General features: G+C 37.7%; 1 protein-coding gene across 6 annotated transcripts in view; it reads left to right on the top strand.

Moving 5' to 3' along the window:
* The window catches only part of Ubr3 (ubiquitin protein ligase E3 component n-recognin 3), a 143,733-nt gene extending 122,100 nt beyond the window's left edge, over positions 1-21,633 (top strand). For all 6 annotated transcript variants that reach the window (XM_040745531.1, XM_040745533.1, XM_040745532.1 and 3 more), the window contains 8 exons: positions 5,138-5,241; positions 12,705-12,829; positions 15,143-15,250; positions 15,351-15,476; positions 17,402-17,581; positions 19,607-19,816; positions 20,235-20,374; positions 20,659-21,633. In XM_040745531.1, the coding sequence (XP_040601465.1) occupies positions 5,138-5,241; positions 12,705-12,829; positions 15,143-15,250; positions 15,351-15,476; positions 17,402-17,581; positions 19,607-19,816; positions 20,235-20,374; positions 20,659-20,776 (1,111 nt within the window). In that variant the 3' untranslated portion in view covers positions 20,777-21,633. The remainder of the gene's footprint in view (positions 1-5,137; positions 5,242-12,704; positions 12,830-15,142; positions 15,251-15,350; positions 15,477-17,401; positions 17,582-19,606; positions 19,817-20,234; positions 20,375-20,658) is intronic.
* The last annotated feature ends 3,140 nt before the right edge of the window (positions 21,634-24,773 follow it).

Genomic DNA, 24,773 nt, shown 5'->3' on the forward strand with positions numbered 1-24,773 from the left:
TCTGTGGCTTTGGAGGCTGTCCTGGAACTCGCTTGGTAGTCCAGGCTGGTCTCGAACTCACAGAGATCCGCCTGCCTCTGCCTCCCGAGTGCTGGGATTAAAGGCGTGCGCCACCACCGCCCGGCTGAAGTTATTGATTTTAAATAACAGTATTACTGTTAACTAGAAAATTAGTTACTTTCTTCACTGCTGTAACAAAATGCTTGACAAAAGCAAGAAGAGAGAAAGAAAGAACGAAAGAAAGAAAGAAAGAAAGAAGGTTTATTTCCATTCATAGTTTAAGGGTGCAGCCTGTCATGGCAGGGCAGGAGTGGGAGGTAGCTGATTGCAGTATACAAGCAGTCGGGAGTCAGATGCTGTTGATTACTCCACCTTTTCCTTTTAAGTCTAGGACCATGGAATGTGCCATGCACAGCTAAGGTGGGTCTTCCCACCCCGTCTGAGCCAAACTAGACACTTCCTTATAGTCACATCCAGAGGCTGTTTCCTCAGTGGTCCTAGGTCCTCTCAAATAGACAGTCGATGTTAACTGCTATACCAGACCCCCTTTGTTTTTAGAATATGTGTCATGAAGAATGGTTTCTTTTAAATAACTTCATAATAATCTTGCTTCACTATACTGTCAGTTTGTTGTATAGTTCAATTTATTTTTTCCTCAATATTTAAAGACATTTTCTAGCTGGGTGGTAGTGGCGCACACTTAATCCCAGCACTTGGAGGACAGAGGCAGGCAGATCTCTGACTTTGAGGATAGCCAGGGCTACACAGAGAAACCCTGTCTTGAAAAACCAAAAAGGAAAATAAAAATACAAATTTTTCCCAAAGTAAAACCTCAATAATAAAGTAAATTTAGCTGTATCTGCCTTCCATATTCATCCACATGAACTGCTTATTGTGAAGCCTCTTATCTGTTGATGACTTCTAATTTCCTGTCATGCTTAATACAGTATGAATGCTAGTCCTTTGTGTTGTGAGCAGAAAATGTATGTCACCAGATTCTCAGATGTCTTTTTACCTGCTTTATTTTTTGTTAAAGTCTTAAAACTAGCAATTTATTAATTTTTCATTTTGAGTCAACAGGTTTTCTCCTACTCTATTGCTATATCACAATTTACCCATTCTTCTAGTGCTTGCATGGCTTTAATTTTTACATTAAGGGTTTTAATGTGTTTGGAATTTATTGTAGTGTATGGTATAGGTATTACACAGAATTTTGCTTTACTTTTCTATGTAGCTGTAAAATACCTTATCATTTATCTTTACATAGCAGCTAATTTAAGTGAACTTACAATTAAAATGCAGGGTAAAGGTACTTTTGTTTACTGCCACAAAGTTCAAAGAGAACAATCGAAGATGGAGACTATGCTACTGGCTATGCAACGGTTGCAGGGAGTGAGAAAACTAACGTTTTCTTGCAGAAAAAAATAAATAAACCAGACACCACGTGTCTATAGAGTGAGTTTATGGACAATCTTATGGAGCAGCCAGGAAGTATATTCTTTCTGATATTGTCCTGAGTTACATGAGAACAATATTGACTACCACCTCATACAAATTGTATTCACATTTGCCAATTGCTTTGATAAAACTGTAGCAAAAGAAAATTATAGATTTCAAGGTCATGCTTGCATCTGATCTTAGTGTCTCTTTAATTTTTTTTTGTAATTTGAAATTGATTCTGAATGTTTCTTGTATTTCATGACATTGACCTGTTTTTGTTTTTTAAAGAGCTAAGGCCACTTGTTTTATAGATTGTTTTAAAATTTGTTTTTGTCCATTATCTCCCAGTGATCAGATTTTACATTATAAACTTTTCATAAAATCACCTGATGTGTTGTTCTTCTTAGTGTGTAATATCAGGAGGCAAGATTTGATTTGTCCTATGACTTATCATAGCAACTCTGATCATTTGGCTGTGTGAGTAATTGCTAGCCTTCTCCATCATGTAGGAAAATGCTTTGAGAGAGAGAGACTGGAGAGAGAGAGAGACTGGAGAGAGAGAGAGAGAGAAACTGGAGAGAGAGAGAGAGAGAGAGAGAGAGAGAGAGAGAGAGAGAGAGAGAGAGAGAGAGAGAGAGAGAGAGAGAGAGAGAGTGAGAGACTGAGAGAGAGAGAGACTGAGAGACTGGAGAGAGAGAGAGAGATGCTCTACTTTCCATTATAATGCTGGGCCGTGCTCCTTTTCAAACCCCAGAATTTAATAAGCCGTAGGATAGTAATGCTGCAAACAGTTACTCAGTGCTTACTTTACAGCAGGCATTTTGCTTACCCATCACTATTGTCTATCTCAACTTTCGCATCTAAGAACTGTGAGGCTTAGAAAAGGTAGTCCTATTTAGGGACACACCGCCACTAAGGAGCAGAACTAGCACTTTGCTTTAATTGCTCTGTGGTTCCCTTTCCAGTACTAGGACATTTGGATATTTTCAGAAAAATCTGATTGACACATCCCACCCCTATATTTACTCCTGTTTTTATGGTTCACTAGGTCATTAAATTATAAAAGTTTGTCTTATAGTATATAATCATCATCTATATTTTGTATTTTTTTATTTTACAAATTGAAATATATTCATTTCCTCACCATAATTTTTCCAATATAAACCTCTGTCTAATTTGGTAGATTTTTAAATATATAATTTTATTTTATGCTCATAATAGAAATTATTTCCTTTTTGCTTATAATCACTAATTTTTTTCAAATGGGAAGTTTATTTCTGTTATCAGTATTTTATGTTACCATTCATAGATGTAATGGAGTTATGTGTGTGTGTGTGTGTGTGTGTGTGTGTGTGTGTGTGTGTGTGTGTGTGTGTTTGGGAAGCATGTGTGTACAGATACATGTACATGCTATGGAGACCAGAGAACAACCACAGATACCTTACATGTAGGATTTGTTTTAAGACCAGAACTCTCCCTAACTGGTCTTGCTGGTTGCCCAGTGCCCCAGGGATCTGTCTTTTGTGCCTCTCCAGGACTGGAATTACAAGCATATATGATTACACTTGTATTACTTACATGGGTGAGTTTTGTCATCTGAGCTGTCTTCCCCACCAGCCTCTACTTTTAGAGTCTAGGTTTAAATGACTACCTAAAAATTCGGAAATAGAAGCAATCTTTTTGTTGTTTGAAAATTTCATACAAGTATGTATCCTTTTTGATCAAATGGATCCCTCTTTCTCCCCCATTCCAATTTCTCCCCTAGACTCATCACCGGCCCCACATGCTTATTGATGCCTGTAAGTGCATGGGTATAGGTTTACAAGGCATGTACTATATGCTCTTTGTGAATTATATTTTCAGGATTATGTTTCCTTTTTTCTGTAGTTGTCTTATTTTTTGTTATTGCTGTTGTTTGGTTGATTTTTCAAGATAGAGTTTCTCTGGGTAGCCCTTGCTGTCCTAGAACTTGTTCTGTAGACCAAGATCCACCTTCTGCCTCCCAGTGTGCCTATCTAGCATCTTATTTTTCAAAGTATCGGAATAATTCTTTATGGCTTAGGATACTGAATTTTATTTTGTCACAGTTGGGCTAAGGAGGTACATGTGAGGGTCTGGTTTATGTTGTTTTTTCTTCATAATTGTTGAAAATTTTCTCCCCAAAGTATATACCCCTTTTGACTTTATAATTACTTTGCTCAGCATTTGGAAACCTGAAAATTTTATAGCAAACAAAATTTGGTCTTTATTTTTTTATTGCCTTTATACTTTGACTCCCCATTCCATCCAAGATCTGTTGGTTGCTTTCATAACCAGTAGTCTGTCCCAGTTTTAAGATTTATAGTATTTAATCTATATTTTCTACTTGGAGTGTTCTCATGGTATTATATATAATATTTATTATATAAATATCTGTATGTATCACTTGGAATTAATTCATCCTCAGTATCAGGAAAGATAATAATTCCAGGTAATTGTATTCAAGTATATCTGAAGTCAAGGGTCAATGAAATGAGGACTTAGAATGGCCACTAAACTTTATAATTAAGAAATCATGATTGATCATATGGAAAATTATTTTCATGAGGGATTTTGATAATGAAATGGAGCTCTCCCTCATTCCCTCCCCAATTTTAGTCTTATAAAGTTAGGGGCAACTACCGGGAAGAGAAGATAATAGGAGCCATGGTCTTAGAGAGGAAGACAAGTACAGTATATGAAGAGGTATTTGTAGGGAATGGAGAAATTCAAAGAGCTGTCTTTTGTTGGCAGTCATAGAATTCATAGAAGCATGAACTGACTTATCTAGCTGTTTGTCCAGTGCCTGGCACAGAGTAGGAACCAGCACTTAACTGACTAGTAAGTGCTGGTAATAGAGCCTAATCACAGACTTCAACAACATTGCTCAAGCCTAGACAGTTTAGCTTCAGAATTTAGTCAGTTGTGGAAGCTTGAGATTTAGTTTTATTAAAATTTAATCCTATAACACAAATAATTAGCTCCATTATTAAAGCTATACTCACTGAAAAGTACTTGTTAAATATGTATGAGCCCTGAGTTCAGTTCCAGCAAGGCAGATAGACAGACAGACACCCCTCCTAAAAGCGCTAGGGAATTGTTAGTGTGAGCTTTTGCTTTGAGGTCTGTACTTCCATCGTACTGTGCATCTCTAAATCTGGTACCTTCTCTTTTGTAGTGTGTGAGACGTTCTACTTTTGTTATCCTGTGTTGAAACTGCAAATGTTAAGGCTTTTGTTAGAATTTGTGTCAGCAATAAAGTTTTAACAGTTTTTAGCGAGACTAGAAAGCAAACTAGATTTCTGATCTGGTCATTTCCGTGGATCTAGTTGTAATGGTGTCTGAGCTGTCTCATATGTCTTGCTTTCTTGTCCCTATTCAATGCCTCACTTAGTTTCTGTAATTTCTGTGATCCAAAAGACTCAGTGTCACGTTAATGCAGATCAGATGTTTACTTGGTAAGGCATAATAAAATTCTTGTGTAGTGTTTTCAAATTAGAAAAAGGAAATGTATGTATTATTAAAATGACCATATTAGTAAAACAAGATAATGGTCTTCAAGTACTTCTGTTAAGATTTCTTTATTTTTTGTTTGTTTTGTAGACATACATGTTAGATAGGAGGTGAATTAGAAAGATATGCAGTCCACTAGCATGTGACCATGCAATTTTTCTTTCAGGCCGGGGAATGAAGAACAGCAGCCTGAAGTTCCAATCCTTTACCATGATGTGACGTCCCTTCTGCTTATCCAGATCTTAATGATGCCACAGCCCTTACGCAAAGGTAGTTCTTAAAATTCAGACTCTCAGATTACATTTGGAATATTCTGGAGGTTATAGGGATAAATAGGACATCCAGGCTGATGGAATGCCTGTGAGAATGATGCAGAAAAGCTTTAAGTATGCAGTTGGGACCAACCCACGCTTGGGCTGGACTCCAATTAAATATAGCAGAGAAAGCAAGCTTAGCACTGCTGGTCACTCCCCTCCATTTACTCCCTCTGCTCCTTTACCATAGATGTAATGGGACTAGGTACCTTGTGCTCCTGCTTCCTTGCTAGGACAGACTCTTATTCAAACTGTGAATCAGATAGGATCTATCTTTCTTTAAAACACACACACACACACACACACAAAGAAAGAAAATAATTTTTTAATGATAAATAGCATTTTATTAGTAGCATATTTTAATCTTAGCCAGGAAGTGTGAGAGAGAAATAAAGGTGCTTTTTTTGGTCTTGTGAGTTTATTCTTTATTTTTTATTCTTTTTTTTTTCTTATCAATAAGAAACAACATGTTTGAGGGAAGCACTCTGAATACTATTGTTTAAAAAAACTTAAGTATTCATATAAAAGAACACTTGAAAAACAAAGCAAAGTATCAGCTTTAATATCACCAACTGATCTATATGCACACAGTAGTTAATTATAAATATATTAAAAATGTGAGGTCCTATCATTTTAAATTAATGGTAATAGTATAACATTAGGTAAACAGCTTCAAATTAAATTAGCAACATTTTAATTACTGCTTCATAGTTTTCATACATTTTACTTTAAAGCATCTAAAATATTTCTTCTGAAAGATTAGTTTATTGGTTTATTTTGTTTACTTTTTGAGGTGAGGATCATTATGTAGTCCTTCCTAGTCTGGAACTTCTGTGTAGACCATGTTGGCCTGGAACTCATAGTGATCCCCCTGCTTCTGTGGCTTGAGTACTGGGATTGATGGTGTGCACTACCATACCTATCTCTGTTTTGCTATTCTAAGTTACAGTGTAATGTGGTATAAAAAGACTTTCTTTCCATGGAAAACATTCTTTGTGTATGTTTCAGTTTTAATAAAATCAACCTAGGGGTAAGAAGTGACCATTTATTTTAAATATACAAATTACAATATTTCATTTAAATTATATTTGTTAAAGGTAAAATAATGTCATTCATATGCAAACCACTTTCATAGCAGCCCTGTGAATTTTGATTTACGTTTTTCTTTTTTTTTTTTTTTTCTTTGTTTTTTTTTTCACACAGGGTTTTTCTATGTAGTCCTGCTGTCCTGGAACTTACTCTGTAGGCCAGATTGGTCTTGAACTCAGAGATCTGGTTGCCTCTGCCTCCCGAGTACTGGGATTAAAGGCGTGCACCATTACTGCCTGGCTTGATTAATACTTTAATTACAATATTCACATAACATACAAGGTGCTGCTTGGATATCTCTACAGGTATGATTGCAGTGGCATTGGATGTATCGTCACCATTACTAAATTCCAGAAAAAGTTAATCATCACACATACACAAAAAAGACTATCAGTAGTCTTTTTAAATATTTTTTTGTGGGATTGACTATGGCTATGAATTTGTTAATTTATTTTGTAACTTGTCAAATAGCCTAATTTGACCTCTTTACAAAATAAATTTCAAATTCTTTAGTATGTGAATGTATGTGAGGGAGAAATTATGGTTAGTTTTCATTAGTTTCAGAAAACAGTTCTCAGGGGGTCATCGTAGTTTATTCCTAATTGTGTTCAATTAATACACAATATATTATATTTTAACCTAAAAAAGTTGCTATGTTTTACATTTTAAATATACACTTTCCTTATAGGGATAGTTCCATATAAACCTGAGAGCCTAATAGGGAAGGGAAGAAATTTGGCATGTAGAAGGATTTACATTTCAGGTAGAGGTGCAGGACCTGCTGCTGAGTGTCTGACTGGTGTAGCTAGTGGCATTGTCAGAAAGGACTGTGACAAAGGTAGGAGAGGATTGAGTATGCTGAAATATCTGATCCTACAGATTTTAATTCAGTAGAAACAGACTTGAAAAGTTATGCTCTAACAGGTTAAGAAATTTGGGTTTTCTTGATTCAATAAATGGATTCAACAACAACAAAACTGCATAGAATTTTATGTTAGGCAGATCTCTCAATTTGAGACCAGTCTGGTCTACAAAGCCAGTTTCAGGACAGCCAAGGCTACACAGAGAAACCCTGTATTAAAAAAAAGTTAATAAGTGTCCCTTAAAATCATTCCTAAATAAAATGTAAAAGCAGTTCTGTGGGTGTAATTGATAAGCAAATCCTAGTTTAGTACTAAATTGTGAAGTCATTGATTTGCTCAAGAAATATTTAAAAGTTACGTTGTGATTCTGTGTGTTCTGTGTGCTCTGGATAAGACACAGAGGAAAACATACAGGACTCAGTTCTCTTTCTCCGGCGAGGGTGGGGGGTGGGTTCTGGAGATGAAACTCACTTACCAGTCTTGGTGGAAAGCGCCTTTGCTCCCTGAGCCACTTCTCAGGCCAAGACATGTTTAGTGAACGGCTACTACATGCCATGTTGAAACACTGCTTTACTGAAGAGTAGAAATGCAAAGATGAATACAATTTGGACTTTGCCCTTGGGGAACCAAATAGACTGATATCTAATAGTTCTTAAATTTACCTGTAGTTAAATTGCTTTCAAAACTTGTGCTTTAAGATTTAAAATAATTTGTGTTTTTATCTGGGTTAGTCAGCTTTCCATCTTTGTGGCAAAGTACTGGGGCAGATAATCAACTTTAAAAGAAGAGGGTTATTTATTGCAGCTCATAGTTTCAGAGGGCACCATTGCTTGATATCCCTGGTTTTGGGCCTGTGGCAAGGTAGCACACTGGCTGAAGGCTGTGGTAAATGAAGCTGCGTATGTTGTCCATGAATGGGGTGGGGATGGGCGGGACAGAGTCCTGATACCCCTTCCAAGGGCACACCCACTTTGCCACCTCCCACTACCACCACAGACTGGCAACCAAGCCTTTGTATGTTAAACTTTGAGGGATGTTTAAGATCCAAGCCATGATACTATTTCTAAAAGCTGTCAAGAAATATTTAAAACAACAACAAACCCTGAGCAACAATGGCATGGCATAGTGTGTTATATTCTTTATATTGGCTCATATCAGGTTGATGTGACCCCCACAAATCTTTGAAAGCTTCTCCTTTTTTTTTTTTTTCCTGGGGGCGGGGGTGTGAGGCATTGAGACAGGATCTCTCTACATAGCCCTGGCTGTCCTGGAACTCACTATATAGAGCAGGCTGGCCTTGAACTTGCAGAGATCCTCTTGCCTCTGTCTTTGGGTGTTGGGATTAAAGGCATGCCTCACTAAAATGGACCTTTCATAGCTTCCTTAGATCAGGACTTTTAAATCTGTGATTCTAGACTTTATCATGGACTTCAATGAAGGCATGAATTTTCTTAAACTGTCTGGAAAAGTTTGATATGTATATGTACATTTTCTGAGCAGTTCCATAGTTCTTACCATATTTAAAAGGATATTGAAGAATTCTTCTGAGAATTTCTGACCATGAACAAAGATAGTTTTATAATAAAGAATAGCAGTAAGAAGCTGTGTTTTCAGTTATAGAAGCAACAGATTATCGTGGAATTAAAAAATGAGAGATGAGAAACTATAGCAGAAAGAACTGGTGAAGGCAATGGTGGATGGATGAGGAGGGGCTAAATGGGGGCAGAAACCATGGTAGCTATTGTGTTTGCAAGATAGGAACATGGTGAGCATATTTTGGTGTTTGCTCTGTCTTCATTCTTCACTACTAACTCGCAGTGTTCCTGGTTTCTTTTTAGACATCCCTTTCTTTTTCCCATATTAACCTGCTCATGCTTCTTCGTTGACACTCATACTGCCACTAGGTTTTCTTGGAGGTGCTAAGTTCCTCTAGGACTAGACCAACTCTGGTATATCCCTGCCAGTTGGTACATAATAGTCTGTCTTACTGTTTGGTTACTGTGAAGAGTTCATGACCAAGGCTCTTAAATGGGGCCTTGTGTACAGTTTCAGAGGTTAGTACATGGTCATGGTGGGAAGCATGGCAGCAGGCAGGCGTGGTGCTGGATAGTAGCTGAGAGCTTGTATCTTATTTGCAAGATGGAGGCCTAGATAGAGACTGGGCTTGACTTGAGCTTTTCAAACCTCAAAGCCCACCTCCAGTGACACACCTCCTCCAGCAAGGTCACATTTTCTAATCCTTCCTAAACAGTGGCCCAGCTGGGAACCACACATTCAAATATATAAGCCGTATATATAAATCATTCTTTTTCAGGCCACATACAGCCAGCCAACATTTGCAGACTAGAATAAGGTGATTTTATTTTCTGTGCAAATGCTTATTTTCTATTTTGAGATTCAAAAACACTATTACTCTCACTTCAATCTTTAGTTCTTCTGTTGTGATCAGTTTTATATAATGTTCCTGGGAATGTTGGCAGATTATTAGAAACAAAATTCAGTTGCCTGAAGAATACTCAAGGGGCCAGCATTAACTACCTTAGTTAAGTGTGAGGTACACTTTGGGATCTTTCCTTAGTGCTGTCATGGTTAAGTAAAATAAAATCTTATGAAACTATTTGGGTTCTTCAGTCACCAAAGAGAAAATGGAATACAGCATCTGGCCTAGAAAAGCATATCAGAAATTAATTTTTGTAAGATTTTTTTGTGGGAGGAATCGAACACATGTAATTAGTAACTCTAGAGATGAAAGGGAAGAGTAGGAGAATCTGGGATTTCCATGTAGTGCAGAGTACTCTTCCATAGAAGGGTTCTTTTTTTCTTTTTCTTCAGTTTTTCGAGACAGGGTTTCTTTGTGTAGTCCTGGCTGTCCTACAGCTCACTCTGTAGACCAGGCTGGACAAGAACTCACAGGGATCCACTGAGTGCTGGGATTAAAGGTGTGAGCCACAACCATTCTGGCCTTTTTTTTTTTTTTTTAAAGAATTTCTATGGTACTTTTAGGAAAAGAATAAAGTATCTAATGTATCTTCATATCCTATTGTAGTATATTATTTATGATTTATTAAAGCTTGACTGAGGATTCAGAAAAGCAAAGTCAGCTTCAAGCTATAGAGAGCAGGCGGGTGGTGATACACACCTTTAATCCCAGCAGCCAGAAGCTAGGAGGTAGTGGTACACACCCTTAATTCTAGGACTCAGGATTAAGAGGTAGATGGATCTCTGTGAGGTCAAGGCCACCCAGATCTACACAAGATAAAATCAGTCTAAAAGAGAATTATAGCTCATACCTTTCATTCCAGCACTAGAGGGGTATTAATGACTGGAGCAAGTATTCAGCACGAGGCATTTACTCTCCAGCCACACTGAGGAGAGGCAACAGGATCAGCCCTTTCAGCCTGAGCTAGAGGCAAGAACTAGTAGCCGGCTGCTTTACTTCCCCGATCTTGAGGTTTAACCCAATGTCTGTCTCTGGGTCTTTTATTTATTCCTGTTACATCCTATCCTGTTTCTTGCATGCTCTTTCTCTAGGGCCTTTGCATTATATCTTTGCCTCATCCTAAAATGAAGCTTAGAGCCTTTTGTATTACTTTAGCTCTAAAACAATTTATGAGGAAAGAGCTTTTGTAATTCTTTGAGTACCATTTCCTTATCTTCTGCACAAAGCATTGAACCTTCAGGTAAGCAAGCCAGTCAATCACTGGATGTTTATTGAATAGCTATTTCCAGAGGCTTGTGGATTCTCTGAAAAATGCATATTAAGTACAGAATAGGATATTCACATGTCATTAAATATTCAGGCATTTGGTTTCAGTAAATATTCAGCTCAGTAAGTACTCAGGTTTTCAATTCTCAGTATATTTTCCTGTCTTACACAGTAAAGCAAATGTGGTTCAGTCAGGTTTTGTTGGTATCATTCTAGAGTCAGTCAGTTTTCCCAGTTAATATTAGCACTCTTACTTTTGAGATTTCATCTTTATGCAGAAGTAGGAAATACAGGTAAGAGTTAACATAATATTTATTTAAAATGTTATTTGTCTGAAATAGTGTAATGGTCAGGTAGGTCAGCAGTCAAGAATATCAATAGATAATTATAAAGTTATACAAGTAAATGTGAAAGCTGGAGCTGTATTGGTTTAAAAACTGTCAGTTTAAGGATTTGAAAAAAATTACTAAAAATTGGAAATAAGGCCAGGCAGTGGTGGTATGTGCCTTTAATCTCAGCACTCAGGAGGCAGAGGCAGGCAGATCTCAGTGAGTTCAGGGCCAGCCTGGTCTACAAAATGAGTTCTAGGGCAGCCAGGTCTACACAGAGAAACCCTGTCCTCAAAAAACAAAACAAGATAAAAAAAAAAAAAAAGGAAATTCTCTCCCCCGCCCGAACTCATAAATCCGATTGCCTCTGCCTCCTGATTGCTAGGATTAAAGGCATGTGTCACACCGCCCTGTTGAAATACTATTTATAGTAGCTGTTACTTCTCTTGGTGGATTACTTTTTAATTTAAAAAAGCTTATGAAAACTCTACTTAAGTAGTGTCTGAATGGCTTCCCAGTTAAGATCTTTTTATTGGTTGCTGAGTCACTAAATCTGGAACTTGACAATTTGGCTACATTGACTGGTCACTGAGCCCTGTCTCCCTCTTCTACACCCCAGTGTTGGTGTTACAGATGTGTGCCTCTGTGCCTGGCTTTTCATGGGTTTAGTGGATGGAAATGAGGACCTCATGTTTGTATACATAGCACCTTACTGACTGATCTGCCTCCCAAGGTCCGATCTTTCTTAAGGCAAGGTCATTAATTGCTCAGGCTGTTCTTGGGCTCACTCTACAGGGCGGGTAGGCCTTGTACTTGCAATCCTTTTGCCTCAAGCTCTCAAGTAGCTAGGATCACAGTCTGCTCTACCAGGCCTATGTGAGAGCACCTTCTAGAAGACACTGATACTCACTGACACCCATTCTGCAGAGGTGTATTTCATAATTGCATAATAGAGGAGCTTTCATAATTTTGGATTTGTTGGGAAGTGTGATGGATGATTTTGGCTGTCAATTTGATTGACTTTTAAGAACTGCCTAGCAGACATAGTGAGAACTAGTCTCTAGGAGATTACGGAGGTACACTTTGGTTATGTCTGTGAGGGTATTTGTTAGGAGGAGAAGCCAACCATGAATGGACAGTATTATCCCACGGGCTGAGTTCCAGTGGGAAGAGAAGAAGGGGAACGAAGCTGAGAGCTACAGCTGAGATGATGAGACACACATCAGTTTTCCTTTAAGTTGTTTAGGTCATGAATTTTGGTCACAGCCACAGTAAGGATAATAGAGGAAATATAGCACATTATAATTACATTTTATTAACCACACACATGCTGAAAAATTACAGTGCAGGGAAAGCTATATACATGTGAAGTTTTCTTGGGTTCAAAATGTCTGCATCCCAAACAAACGGTGTTGTTGTCTTCCTGTTGTAGAGCACTTCACCTGCATTGTGAAGGTACTCTTCACCCTACTGTACACACAGGCTCTGGCAGCACTCTCAGTTAAGGGAAGTGAAGAGGATCGGTCAGCCTGGAAACACGTTGGCACTCTTAGAAAGGTAGTGTCTCCCCGAATTCCATCTCACCTCAATAGTTTGCGAAGCCATTTAAGTTGGGGGTGGAAGTGAATGAGAGTATGTATTTGGCATGGGGTGTGTGTGTGTGTGTGTGTGTGTGTGTGTGTGTGTGAGAGAGAGAGAGAGAGAGAGAGAGAGAGAGAGAGAGAGAGAGAGAGAGAGAGAGAGAGAGAGAGAGAGAGAGAGAGAATTCTTTTGTTTTGTTTTTGTGGTGCTGGGGGTTCAGGCCTCCTGAGTGCTCCACCACTCAGATACAGCCTAATCCAAGAGTGGTTGTTTGAGAGACAAAATGAATTAAAAGTTGTTTTAATTGGAAATGGAACACCTATGAGGGAAAAAAGAAAGAAAAAATAAGAAACTGTTTTATTGCATGTCTTAGAGTGTTACTGTTATTAATGATAAAGTATAATGACCAAAAGCAAGTTGGAGAAGAAAGGTTTATTTGGTTTGTATGTCCTGAGTCACAGTCCACTGATGGAAACCAAGGAAAGAACTCACTCAAACCTGGTAATTTTGGAGCTTCAGACCCTAGAACTTGTCTGAATATGCTTTTTTTTTAATAACCCAATTTTTATTTAAAGTTTTCTCATCTGTTTTCTACTGTGTTATGTCCTAATTGTAAAGTAGAAAACATTCCTGAGTTTACAGCTGCTCTCACAATGTGACTTGCCTAATTTTGCCAAATTAACAGAAGCTCTAAGGTCAGATGTTCCTAGATTATCAAGAAAAATTCCATTCATTAGCCAGTACCTATTTGTTGCTAGAGTTTCTTTATGACGCAGAATTTATGGAAAATGGGAATTATAGTTATGGACTTTTGGAATTCACAGTCTAGGTGAAAAGAATGCAGTAACATGAATGGAACATTGAGGGTGAAAAAGCAAGTGTCACCAGATAACAGATTCTGTTCTCCAGCTGTGAATGCCATCAGTATTCAGGATGGTGCTGGAGGTGCAGCTCAATGGTAGAGTGCTTGCCTAGCGTGCCCTAACTGCTGACATCACCCTAGAGGAGGCTTGACAGGAATGGTAGGGAGGCGGGAGATGAGAGTGGACAGTATGGATTGCATACATGTATGAATGCAAATTAATTTAAAATTAATTAATAAAAAATAAGAAGAGTTCAGGGCTAGCTTAAATTCTTTGATGTTTATTAAATTATTTAAAATATAGAGATATTTTAAAGGTATAGTTAATAAAGATAATGACTATATAAATTTTGTTTTGTTTTGTTTTTCAAGACAGGGTTTCTCTGTATTGCTTTGAAGGTTGTCCTGGAACTCACTCTGTAGACCAGGCTGGCCTCAAACTCACAGAGATCCGCCTGCCTCTGCCTCTCGAGTGATGGGATTAAAGGCGGGAGCCACCAACATCCAGCGACTATAGAATTTTTTTTTAGATTTATACATTGTTATAATTTATACTATTTTTTTAATATAGTAGTGAGTAAGATACATTTCTTTGATATTAAATCTTTATTGAAAGGTTTTTTATTTTGTTTGTTTTTCAAGACAGGTTTTCTCTGTGTAACAGCTTTACCTGTCCCAGAATTCACTATGTTGACCACGCTGGCCTTGAACTCAGAGATTTGCCTGCCTCTGCCTCCTGAGTGCTGGTGTGAACCACTATACCCAGCTTATTAGTTTATAACTTTTCCGTTTCTTAAAAAATGCAAATGGTTATCAAGCTTCTTCTATATGCCATTATTCAATGCAGTTACTTATATAGTGTGATAAATATTTTATCACAGTTATATTTTTACTAAACTTTTCGAAAACCTCTTTAGGGAGTTTGTAAACATTGTGACCTTATTTTCTTATTTCATATGAAAATATTTGTACCACTGTCAGGAGGCTGTTAATATACACTTTTCCTTGACTCTTTTCAGATTGCAAACATTTTCCCTATAGTTCAGATCTGTTGTATTTGTTGCCTGTAAAGTATCTCTCTAAGTCAGTGTTACCTAGTTCAGGGGAACTCCTCTTCCGCATCAGTTCTCAGGATTGGAAGTTTTTGGGGGATATATATGTACATACATACATACATACATACATACATACTTACATACATAATATATATATTAATTCTGTTTTTTTAAAGACATAATTGGGATAGTTTTAACCACTTACTCAATTTTATGACTACAGTACATAGTTAACCTGAATTTAGAAGAAATGAAGTTCACCTGTTTGAGAAATAATGCAATTACAATTTTACTATATTAAAGGGGACTATTTCCAGTGAACTTTTTTTTTCAGTGCCCGATGTAAAGTTGATGTTTTAACTTTTCCCACAGAATGCGTGTGATGCAGAAAAGTCTTGTGACATGCTGCTGAGCTTTGTTATAAGCGAACTGTCAAAAGGGAGGTTTTATTGTGAAGAAGGAACCCAGGAGGGTGCAGCGGTATGTCTTTGTTATGTTAGATTGTATTGTTGCCGCTAAGAATGAGCTTTTGAAAAGCTATTGCAGAATGAATCCTTGCATTTTTCTTTTTTAACTGTAGGTTAGTCCTATTGCTTGGTCTCCTGAGTCTGTGGAAAAATACATCCAGGCCTTCTGTTTACCTTTCCTCAGGATCAGCAGCCTTCTTCAACACCACCTCTTTGGGGAAGATCTACCAAGTTGCCAGGTATATAATTTGGGGTAGAGAGTAGGGGACCTTGTTACAGCAGGCCAATTTTTAAATCATACTGATACATAGTAGAAAACTTATATCTCTTAATATGCAGAACAGTGCTATGAGGACATGTCAGTCTAGCTCAAAGGACTAGGTGTCCTTAATATTACTGTTTTACTGTTTTGTGTTTATTAGCATTCACTTATTTTTTTTCTGATAACATTGATAATTATGGATGGGTGAGTAGTTATAGTGCAAATTCAGGCCAAATAGTTGAATAAGAATGGTAATCATTCTGCTTATATTTTCATCACTGGCATCACATGCTTTTAATATTCTTTTAAAGGTTATGTTGTTCAGAAGAGAAGCTGTGAGATAGTGTGGCAAGTTTTAGGTTTTTATGGCAATAAAATGTTTGCTTTATAGGCAATTGTAGAAGCACAAGCAAACACAAGCGATGGTACCAAATTAGCACCACAAGTGATAGTCAGGGGTTGCTGAGGATTTGGAGTAGCCAGATTGTCATTCACTGCTGGTAGGGACATAGAATGATACATTCAGTTTGGAAAAGATTTCTTAGTATCTCTTCAGAATTAGGTATATGCTTCCTTTATAGATGAGCTGCTGTGTTCCTAGATGTCCACTAAAAAAAAATGAAGAAATATATCTGCATGAAGACTTAAAAGCATACTTCTATCAACCTTATCCATGATAGTGTAAAACTAGTCCAGAAATCTAGGAATACATGAATGAAATTTAGCATGTTAATATAGTAGACTAAGCAATTAAAAGGAGTAGCTGATTGTCATGGCATGTAATGGTAGGATATACCAAAAGGTAGAGGCAAGAGGATCCTGCATTACAGGCCAGCCTGAGCTACAGCAGATGTAGTGGCCCACACCTTTAACCCTACTACTTGGGAAGCATAGGCATGCAGATCTTTGTGAGTTCAAGACCAGCCTGATCTACATAGTGAGTTCTAGGCCAGCCAGTACTGCACAGTGAGACCCTGTCTCCAAGTGGTGGTGGGGGTGGGGATAGAAAACCCCAGTACTTGGGAGGTATAGAAAAGAAGACCAGAAGTTTGAGGTTTTAACTAGTAAGGGAATGTAAGGTGAGCCTGGGGGCACTCGAGACATTGTCTCAGAAAGAAAATAAAACTTTTGAGGTCAATCTTGTTTAGAGACTTCAGGCCAGCCAACATGATGTAGTGTGAGCCTGTCTCAAAAAAGGAGAAAAACAAACTTATAGAATATATGTTATTCTCATTTCTCTGTTTTATTAGTGAACAGAGTTTCAGATCTGACAGATCATTCTATGGATTAAAAAATATCCCCCTCCTACACTCTTTAAAAAAACAACTTTGCTTTATGTGTATTGAGAGCTTTATTTAGCTTTTCTTCCTGTGAGTTCTATGATTTTTGTTCTTTATCTATATTGGCGACCTGTCCACTACAGCCCCATTCCTTGGGCTGGTGATCAAATGCAGAGCCCTTCAAGCACCCTGCCGCTCAGCTGCACCCCAGCCTGTGGGCTTTGAGGCATAGTGTCATTATTTATAGTTCAAGCTGCCTTCAAACGCTTTCTTCAAACTTGAACTTTTACATTCCTGCTTCTATCTGAGTGTTAGATTACAAGTTTACCCACCACACTCAGCTCAGTGCACATGGGTTTATAGAGCTGCTAACTTCTGTAAACTAGTCATCAGATTTGTGACAACTGTTAAAAGAAGCAGGCGGAAAACTTGTAGGAGTTAAATTTTAAAGAAAAAATATTTAGAGGATCCTTGGAAAAAATATAGGAGGCCCCTTCTCCCCTTTTTGTTACTTCTGCTTCCTTCACTTATTTTCAATAGAGAAAGTTTCCTTTTGTCCCCAAGTAATTGGTGAGAATGACAGTTAAAATATCTTGAAATTTTTCTATTTCATGTCTAAAAGGAAGAAGAAGAATTTTCCGTTCTTGCCAGCTGCCTGGGACTTCTGCCAACTTTTTACCAAGCAGGTCACCCATTCATCAGTGCCTCGTGTCTGGACTGGCCGGTTGCAGCATTTGACATTATAACTCAGTGGTGTTGTGAGATAAGATCATTTACGGAGAGGCATGCAGAGCAAGGAAAGGTATGGAGAAAGAGAAAGCCACTTGCCATGGGGACAGTGCTTACAGGAAAGAGAACAATGGAAACATTCAGATTTCACGTCTTGTGTGGCAGCATGTTAAACTGATAAAGTTGAAGAAATAGCTGACTCATGAGTAGTGAAAAAGCAGAACTATGTCAGTTGAAAAGGTATATTGGTTGTTACTTTTAGCTTAAGCCAGTAGATTTTGATTAAATCATTTAAACAACTGTCACAGTAGTGTTGGAAGATTTAAAAAATTAATAAATTATATTCTTAGTTGTAAAACTGTTGTCTCATTCTTCAAAGTATTTGAACTGAAAACTAAAAGATTATTAACTTTTAATGTGGGTTTATGCTGCCAGCTTGGTTGCTCAGGGATTTGTGAGGGTGTGAAAGTAGGCAGCAGGGGAGCTGCTTTTGCCATGGTTTCTATACAGCCTTTATAAAGGAATTACTGGTAACTGAGAAATGGATAATATGATGAAAATATTATTCCACAGGGTAGTTCTGTTGCCCTTGAGTCGATAAAGTAAGGCAATAAGACAGCAGAGATGTGAAGCAACTCTACACTGATTTCCTGATAGTAAAAGTCGAGAAAGTAACTAGTGTGAGAGTCCACGCAGGTGACTTTCTGATCTTAGATGCAAATCACCAGCATGTTCAAGTTCTCATGGAACATGTTCCTGCTTATATTTCATCTAGGTACTGTCCGCATATTTAGGAAGACTGCCCAACTTGGTGGTCAAGGGCTTTCACCATTTTGCTTATGTTTCCGTTGTTATTATTTATACCGATTCGTCTGCTGCTTTGCTCAGATTGACACAAAAGAGTTTTTAAGTGCATTGCAGACTTTAAAATGCCTGTAAATTTGTTCATTGCTGCTACTTCTGTCTCAGGCAGCCCTACTACCCTTCTGTTGAATCTATCACTTTTTGAGGCTTTACCTCTTGCGACAAGATTGACTACTAAATCATCTTTATAGTCATAACCTCCTCCATCTCTAGTGTTGTGTTTAATCATTGCTGTATTTATGGACAAGATTCAGCCCAGGGCCTCAAGTGTGATGAGCTCTGAATCCCCAATTGCCACTGAGCTCAGCTTCTGTTTATTGTATTTGTTTCTTTAATGAATCTTTATTTGTTTGCTTTTTCCAAACAGGGTTTCTCTATATAGCCTTGGCTGTCCTGGAACTCATAGAGATTCACCTTCCTCTGCCTCTCAGGAGCTGGGATTAAAGTCATGCTCCACCACCACCCAGCTTTTTAATATATCTTAATGAAGACCTTACAGAACAAATTTTTTAAAATTTTTCTTTGAGTTTCCCGGTTCCTAGAAAGTGTATTATAGAAATTAGTCACCTAATAACATATCCAACTATACTGTGAATGGAGTAACATCCAGAAAAAATATTTCTAGTCCCCCTTTACAACTGCACATAATAAATAAAGTTTGCCCTGCAGGGAGCTTTAAGTAACATGGAGTTTTTCCTATGTGAATAAGAAGAATTATAGGCTAGCACTTACAGACACAAATAACCTTGACAGCCTAAACTATATGGATATTACCTATTGTAGGAAGGAGAATTCATATAAAACATTAAAATAGGAATAATGACTTACAATTTGACTTCTGCTAATGAAAAGCTTAAGAATCATTGATGTGTGACAGGTCAAGACCTGGTGTCAGAAAATGTTTAGCAATTTTATTTAATGCTTTTTAATGTTTACAAATATATTTTCATGCATGTTAAGTGAAACTAATATTTTTTCTCTTAAAAATAACATGTTTTTAGGGTGCTTACTATAAATTTTTACATGTTATAATTGAAATCTGTATGGAAATAAACAATAATAATTTCTAAAGTACTTTTTGTTGTTTATAAAATGGGAAAAGAAGGATTCTTAGTGAGTAAATCACATTCTTGAAGGCAGATTTTCATTTCTAAATAAAACCCTTTTAAAAATTGAATGTGTAATTTTAGTATACATGGGCTGATGACTGACTTTTTTTTTTTTTATGTTTTAGGTTTTGCTTATCCAAGAGTCAAGATGGAAATTACCACACCTGCTACAGTTGCCTGAGAATTACAACACCATTTTTCAGTACTACCATAGGAAAACCTGCAGTGTCTGCACCAAGGTTCCTAAAGATCCAGCTGTTTGCCTTGTTTGCGGCACTTTTGTATGCCTGAAAGGACTGTGCTGCAAGCAGCAGAGTTACTGTGAATGTGTGCTGGTAAGCAACTGGCAGGCAGGGCGTAAAGCCCGGCCCGGGGAGTGTGGCGCAGTGAAACCTTCAGCTCTGCAGTCTGAGTCAAACAGTACATCCAGAGGCAAAGCCCACGCTGTTTACCCTTTCTTAAGTACAGTCCCACTTCTCCTTTCTCTTGCCTATTTTTCACCGGGTTGGGAAACAGTTTTCTTTCACTGAAGCCTTGAGCTAGGTGAGCTACAGCTGCTTTCTGCATGATGCTTACCCAGACTCTTCCCAATATACTAACCAGCTGTGGGGGCTGAGGTTATGACTTCAATAGATGAAATCTTATTTTACAATTAAATAGTTTTTATATTGTTAACTGTTAATAGAGATGTTGATTTTTCTGTAAAGGCCATTTTATTTAAAGTACATTGTTATATTTTTAATTTTTTAAAAGCATTCTCAGAATTGTGGTGCCGGAACTGGAATTTTCCTTTTAATCAATGCATCAGTGATTATCATCATCCGAGGCCACCGCTTCTGCCTCTGGGGTTCCGTCTATTTGGATGCTCATGGAGAAGAGGACCGGGACCTTAGGTCAGCCCTGCTTGGATGTGTCAGGTGTTTTCCTGAAACTCTAGCATAGAAGCCAGTGTACCATGCTTGGTTTTACAATTATAACTGTTAAAATATTACAAAGTCTGACAATCATTAATTTACATAGTTATTTCTAGCTTAGAGATATTTTTCCTATCCAGAATGCAGACCCCATAAAATAAAATCATAGTTATCTATGCTGCAGTGTGCTTAAAGAAGAAATGCACATGAAAGCCCGGTTGGGCTGTGTAACCTAATGCTTCTGTTCTTCGTTTGTGCTGCAGGCGAGGCAAACCTCTCTACATCTGTGAGGAGCGATACCGAGTCCTCGAGCAGCAGTGGATTTCGCACACCTTTGACCACATCAATAAAAGATGGGGTCCACATTACAATGGGCTGTGATACACACTTCAGCACTGCATATATTATCATTTTCATTGATATTGATTTGTCAACAATAAGCTTTAATTTAATTTGGGGGGGTTGATGTCTTTGCTGAGGGATTGAAAAGAAAACATACATTATGAAGCCTTTCCAAAATTAGGTGCTTGGTAACCACATTAATGATATAATAATTTTTCTCAAGTATCTGGACAGCAAGTAAGTTAAATCATTCTTTAGTGGTCATTTTTTAAGTGCACAATTAATAAAAAGCACAACTTGTCCACAAAAATCATTCAGAAATGATTTTCTCTATAATGCCCTTATCGGCTGTTCACTGATAGAGTGGATGTGATTGTTTGAAGTTTACTGCTCTGTGTTTTCATTTGCATCTGCTAAACATAATGCATCTTTTTATTTGTCATCCTTGTATTGATTTGAGATTTTGCTGTATGTAATTAGAAAAATGTAAAACATGATTTATGTGAAATATTGTATAGTAAAAATTGGTCTAATAGTAGAACTTTAATTTTTTTTCTTATTGTGATGAATCTGTTAAAAGTTTAAGGCTTTGCTGAAAACTTAATTCATTCTCAGGAATTTCATAAATGCTTTCCCCAGTTAACTAGCTGTAAAATAGATAGCTGCTGTTAGTATAGAGCAGTGCGCTGCGGGAGAGACTGAGCATATGTGTGGTGGGGAGGTCCTTAAACATGAAACTTTGTGGGCTAGGGGTATAGCTCACATTCTCAAGACCCGAGTTTCATCTTCAGCACCACACGCACCCAAAAACCAATTTGCCATTTCAATGGAATGAATTATTAGAGTTGTTAGTGACAAGTAGGTTTTACAATAAAATCAAAAGGGTTAAGAACGAATACATGGCAGAGTTTTGATTCTGTGCATGCTCACCTTTTATTACTAGCCAAGCTTGTGTTTCTATGACCAGACTGAAAATGCTCATTCGTCCCAACAGATGAACTTTAGTTTCTGGAACTTCCCTACTGACTGAAGCACTCGTCTGTGTTATGCTCACACAATATAATCACTGCTACTTCTGTGTGGTTTCCCAAAGGGGCAAAGGCTCAGAGGGCCTGACCCTCGTGAACGAGTCATGCTTCTGCCTTTAGAAACTGCTATGAAGATCAACTTACGTATTAGGGGTTTTAGTTCAGAATGGGAATGACTCAGTAAGAGGGAAGGAAGATGACAGAAAAGCATGTTTTATTGCTTCCAAGGTTTTTTTTTTACAGGTGAGTCAATAATTTGATGATTATTTCACACATATAGTACTATCAAGCAATTACTGGTACTTTGAATTTTCATGGCTTGTTATATAAAATTACATTTTTACTTGTAAAAGTGAAGCGGTGGTGACACACACCTTTAATCCCAGCACTTGGGAGGCAGAGGCAGGCGGATCTTTGTGAGTTCAAGACCAGCCTGTCTACAAAGTGAGTTCCAGGATAGCCAGGGCTACACAGAGAAACCATGTCTCAAAAAAAAAACAAACAACAACAACAAACTAAGAAACATTAAATGGGAAAGTATAAAAGCAACATGAGACCCATGTTCTGAACTTTGGAATGACGTGGCATTACAGGATATGAAAGTTAACATAAAATGATGGCATTGCATTAAAGTAAGGGGAACAGAGTAGAACACACTCAGAAGAATTCAGGTTGTCAGAAGATTGCCTGGAGCACTTTCTATGTGGAAGTGACTTGCTATTTTTATATACATTTCCAATATTAAGATAGCTTTCTGTAAGACTAGAATGATTTGTTCAGGTGAACCACTGCTCTTTAAAAAATACTGTGTTATAAGTTCAGCTGTTACCTTTTTGCACCGGTCATTATGATTATCAGACCATTTGTAAGTGTGGTCGAGGAGCAAAATGCTAATTACATCTTTAGTAAATACTGTTACAGGATTCATGGACTTGAATAATTCTACAGTTTGGAACTCTGATCTATATATACATGGTATAATGTATTCAGACTTTGATCACTACATATTTAAATGGAATGTTTATGGTTGTGCATATGGATGTGAAGTGAAAATATTAGCCTTAACTTTAAAATTTTGGATATTTGATAGTGTTTATTTTGATATTGGTGAATTAGTCACCAGTAAATTTTAAAAAAGCACTTGGTTGAAAATTGTACTTGAATACATACATGCATGCTGCTAAATTAAAACTTCCATTTCCCCTAACTTTTATAAGTCCAATTTATAAACCCACTTTTAAAATAACAGGTCCAAGTTAGAGTGATGTGTGTATATTATTAAAAAACATGTACTGGTGTGATCTTGTATGAATGATCATTTAAATACAGTACATTACTGTAGAAGCGAATCAACCTTTATAATTAAGCAGAAATTACAAAACTAGGAATAAGTGACATTGTAAGATATGTTAATAAAACCTACTGTCATTTGCTTTGTGCAAGATCCTTAAAATGTTGAATGTTATGTTCTTTTCCAATGGTATTAACAGTGACACATGTGAGTGATAACATAATTAGGAACTGCCTTGCAAAGGGTCAGCAACAGGCCTGTGTGTCCTCTTGCTTCCTCCTGCAGGACAGGTCCTGCTTCTTTTGTGTGCTTCATAACCATGCCTTTGCTAAGTGTTTGTGTTTAGGGGAATGGAAGAAAGATGCTTGTGTAAAGATGTTTGTGTAGACCGTAGGCACACAGCCCTGGTCCCTGCTTTCTGCTGAGAGTTCCCACCTAGGCTTGGAAACTACTTCCTAAGGGATTTGTTTTGAAGAGTCTGTGGTCCTACATGAACTGACAGTTCTCAGTTCTCATCAGTGCACCTCTGTCTCATAGCTTACCAGGTAGTAGTTTAGTTTTATACATTCTGAGAGTCACTGATTTCTATGGTCTATACATGAGGCTGACTGTAAAGCCCTGAAGGGGATGTAACCCAAGACCCTAACCACCTTCAGGATTGTAACTGCTCAATCTCAAATTCCTTGTGTGGCGTTTTTGAGGTCATGGTGGAAAACAACAAAATAAAGCATCAACAAAAACAAGACCCATTTCTAACTGCTAGAATCAAATCAGCCAGAAGCATCTCCTGTGATATATTAATAGCTATAGCTATGGAGAGGGCTGAATGAAGACTGGCTCCACCCCTCTTCACACCAGTCCTTCCCCAGGCCTTACTATCTGGCTGGATTATATTAAGTACTCTTCAGTCCAACAGCGATGAACTGGAATTGGCCAGAATTCGAGCAACATGATCACTTCTCTGTTTACCACACATTAAAAACTATCTGTTAATCTGGCATGAATTGAGGGAATATAATGAAACCACTATGATTTAAGGAGCAGATTTTTAAAAAAATCTTTTTTGCGAATGTGTGGGATGTTTCTGTGGGGGAGGGGCAGGTGCAGTAGCATGCATACATAGGATAAAGTACAACTATAGACTTGGTTCTCTACCTCATGTTGGTTCCAGGGGTCAAACTTGTCCTCAGGCTTTTTGACAAGTGCTTTTGCCTGCTGAGCTGCCTGGCCCCCTGGAGATTAGATTGAAAAGGTGCTTTCAGTTCTCTTTTGAAATTGTGAAACTAGCTTCATTGTTGAAGTGTCTGAAGTTCATTTATTGCTGGGCAGTGGTGGCACATGTCTGTCTGTAGTCCCAGCACTCAGGAGGCAGAGAAAGGTGGATCTCTGTGAGTTCAAGGCCAGCCTGGTCTATAAAGCAAGTTCCAGGACAGCCAGTGCTGTTACACAGAGAAATCAGTCTTGAAAAGCCAAACACACACACACACACACACACACACACACACACCCCTACCTCATTTATTAAGTACATACTTATTGGGCTTTTTATATGCAGTGTGATAAATGTTGGAAATACAATAGGAAAGAAATCAGATGGTCATTCAAAGTTTTGTGTTTGATAAAGTTTAGTATGTGTCGGGAGGGGGGGTGTTGGGCAAACTAGAAACTGCTACTCTTAATCGAATGGGGCATATGAATAAGCTGGGCACCAGGGATG

This window comes from Mesocricetus auratus, unplaced genomic scaffold (assembly GCF_017639785.1).
Source record: "Mesocricetus auratus isolate SY011 unplaced genomic scaffold, BCM_Maur_2.0 Super-Scaffold_100004, whole genome shotgun sequence".
Lineage (NCBI taxonomy): Eukaryota > Metazoa > Chordata > Mammalia > Rodentia > Cricetidae > Mesocricetus > Mesocricetus auratus.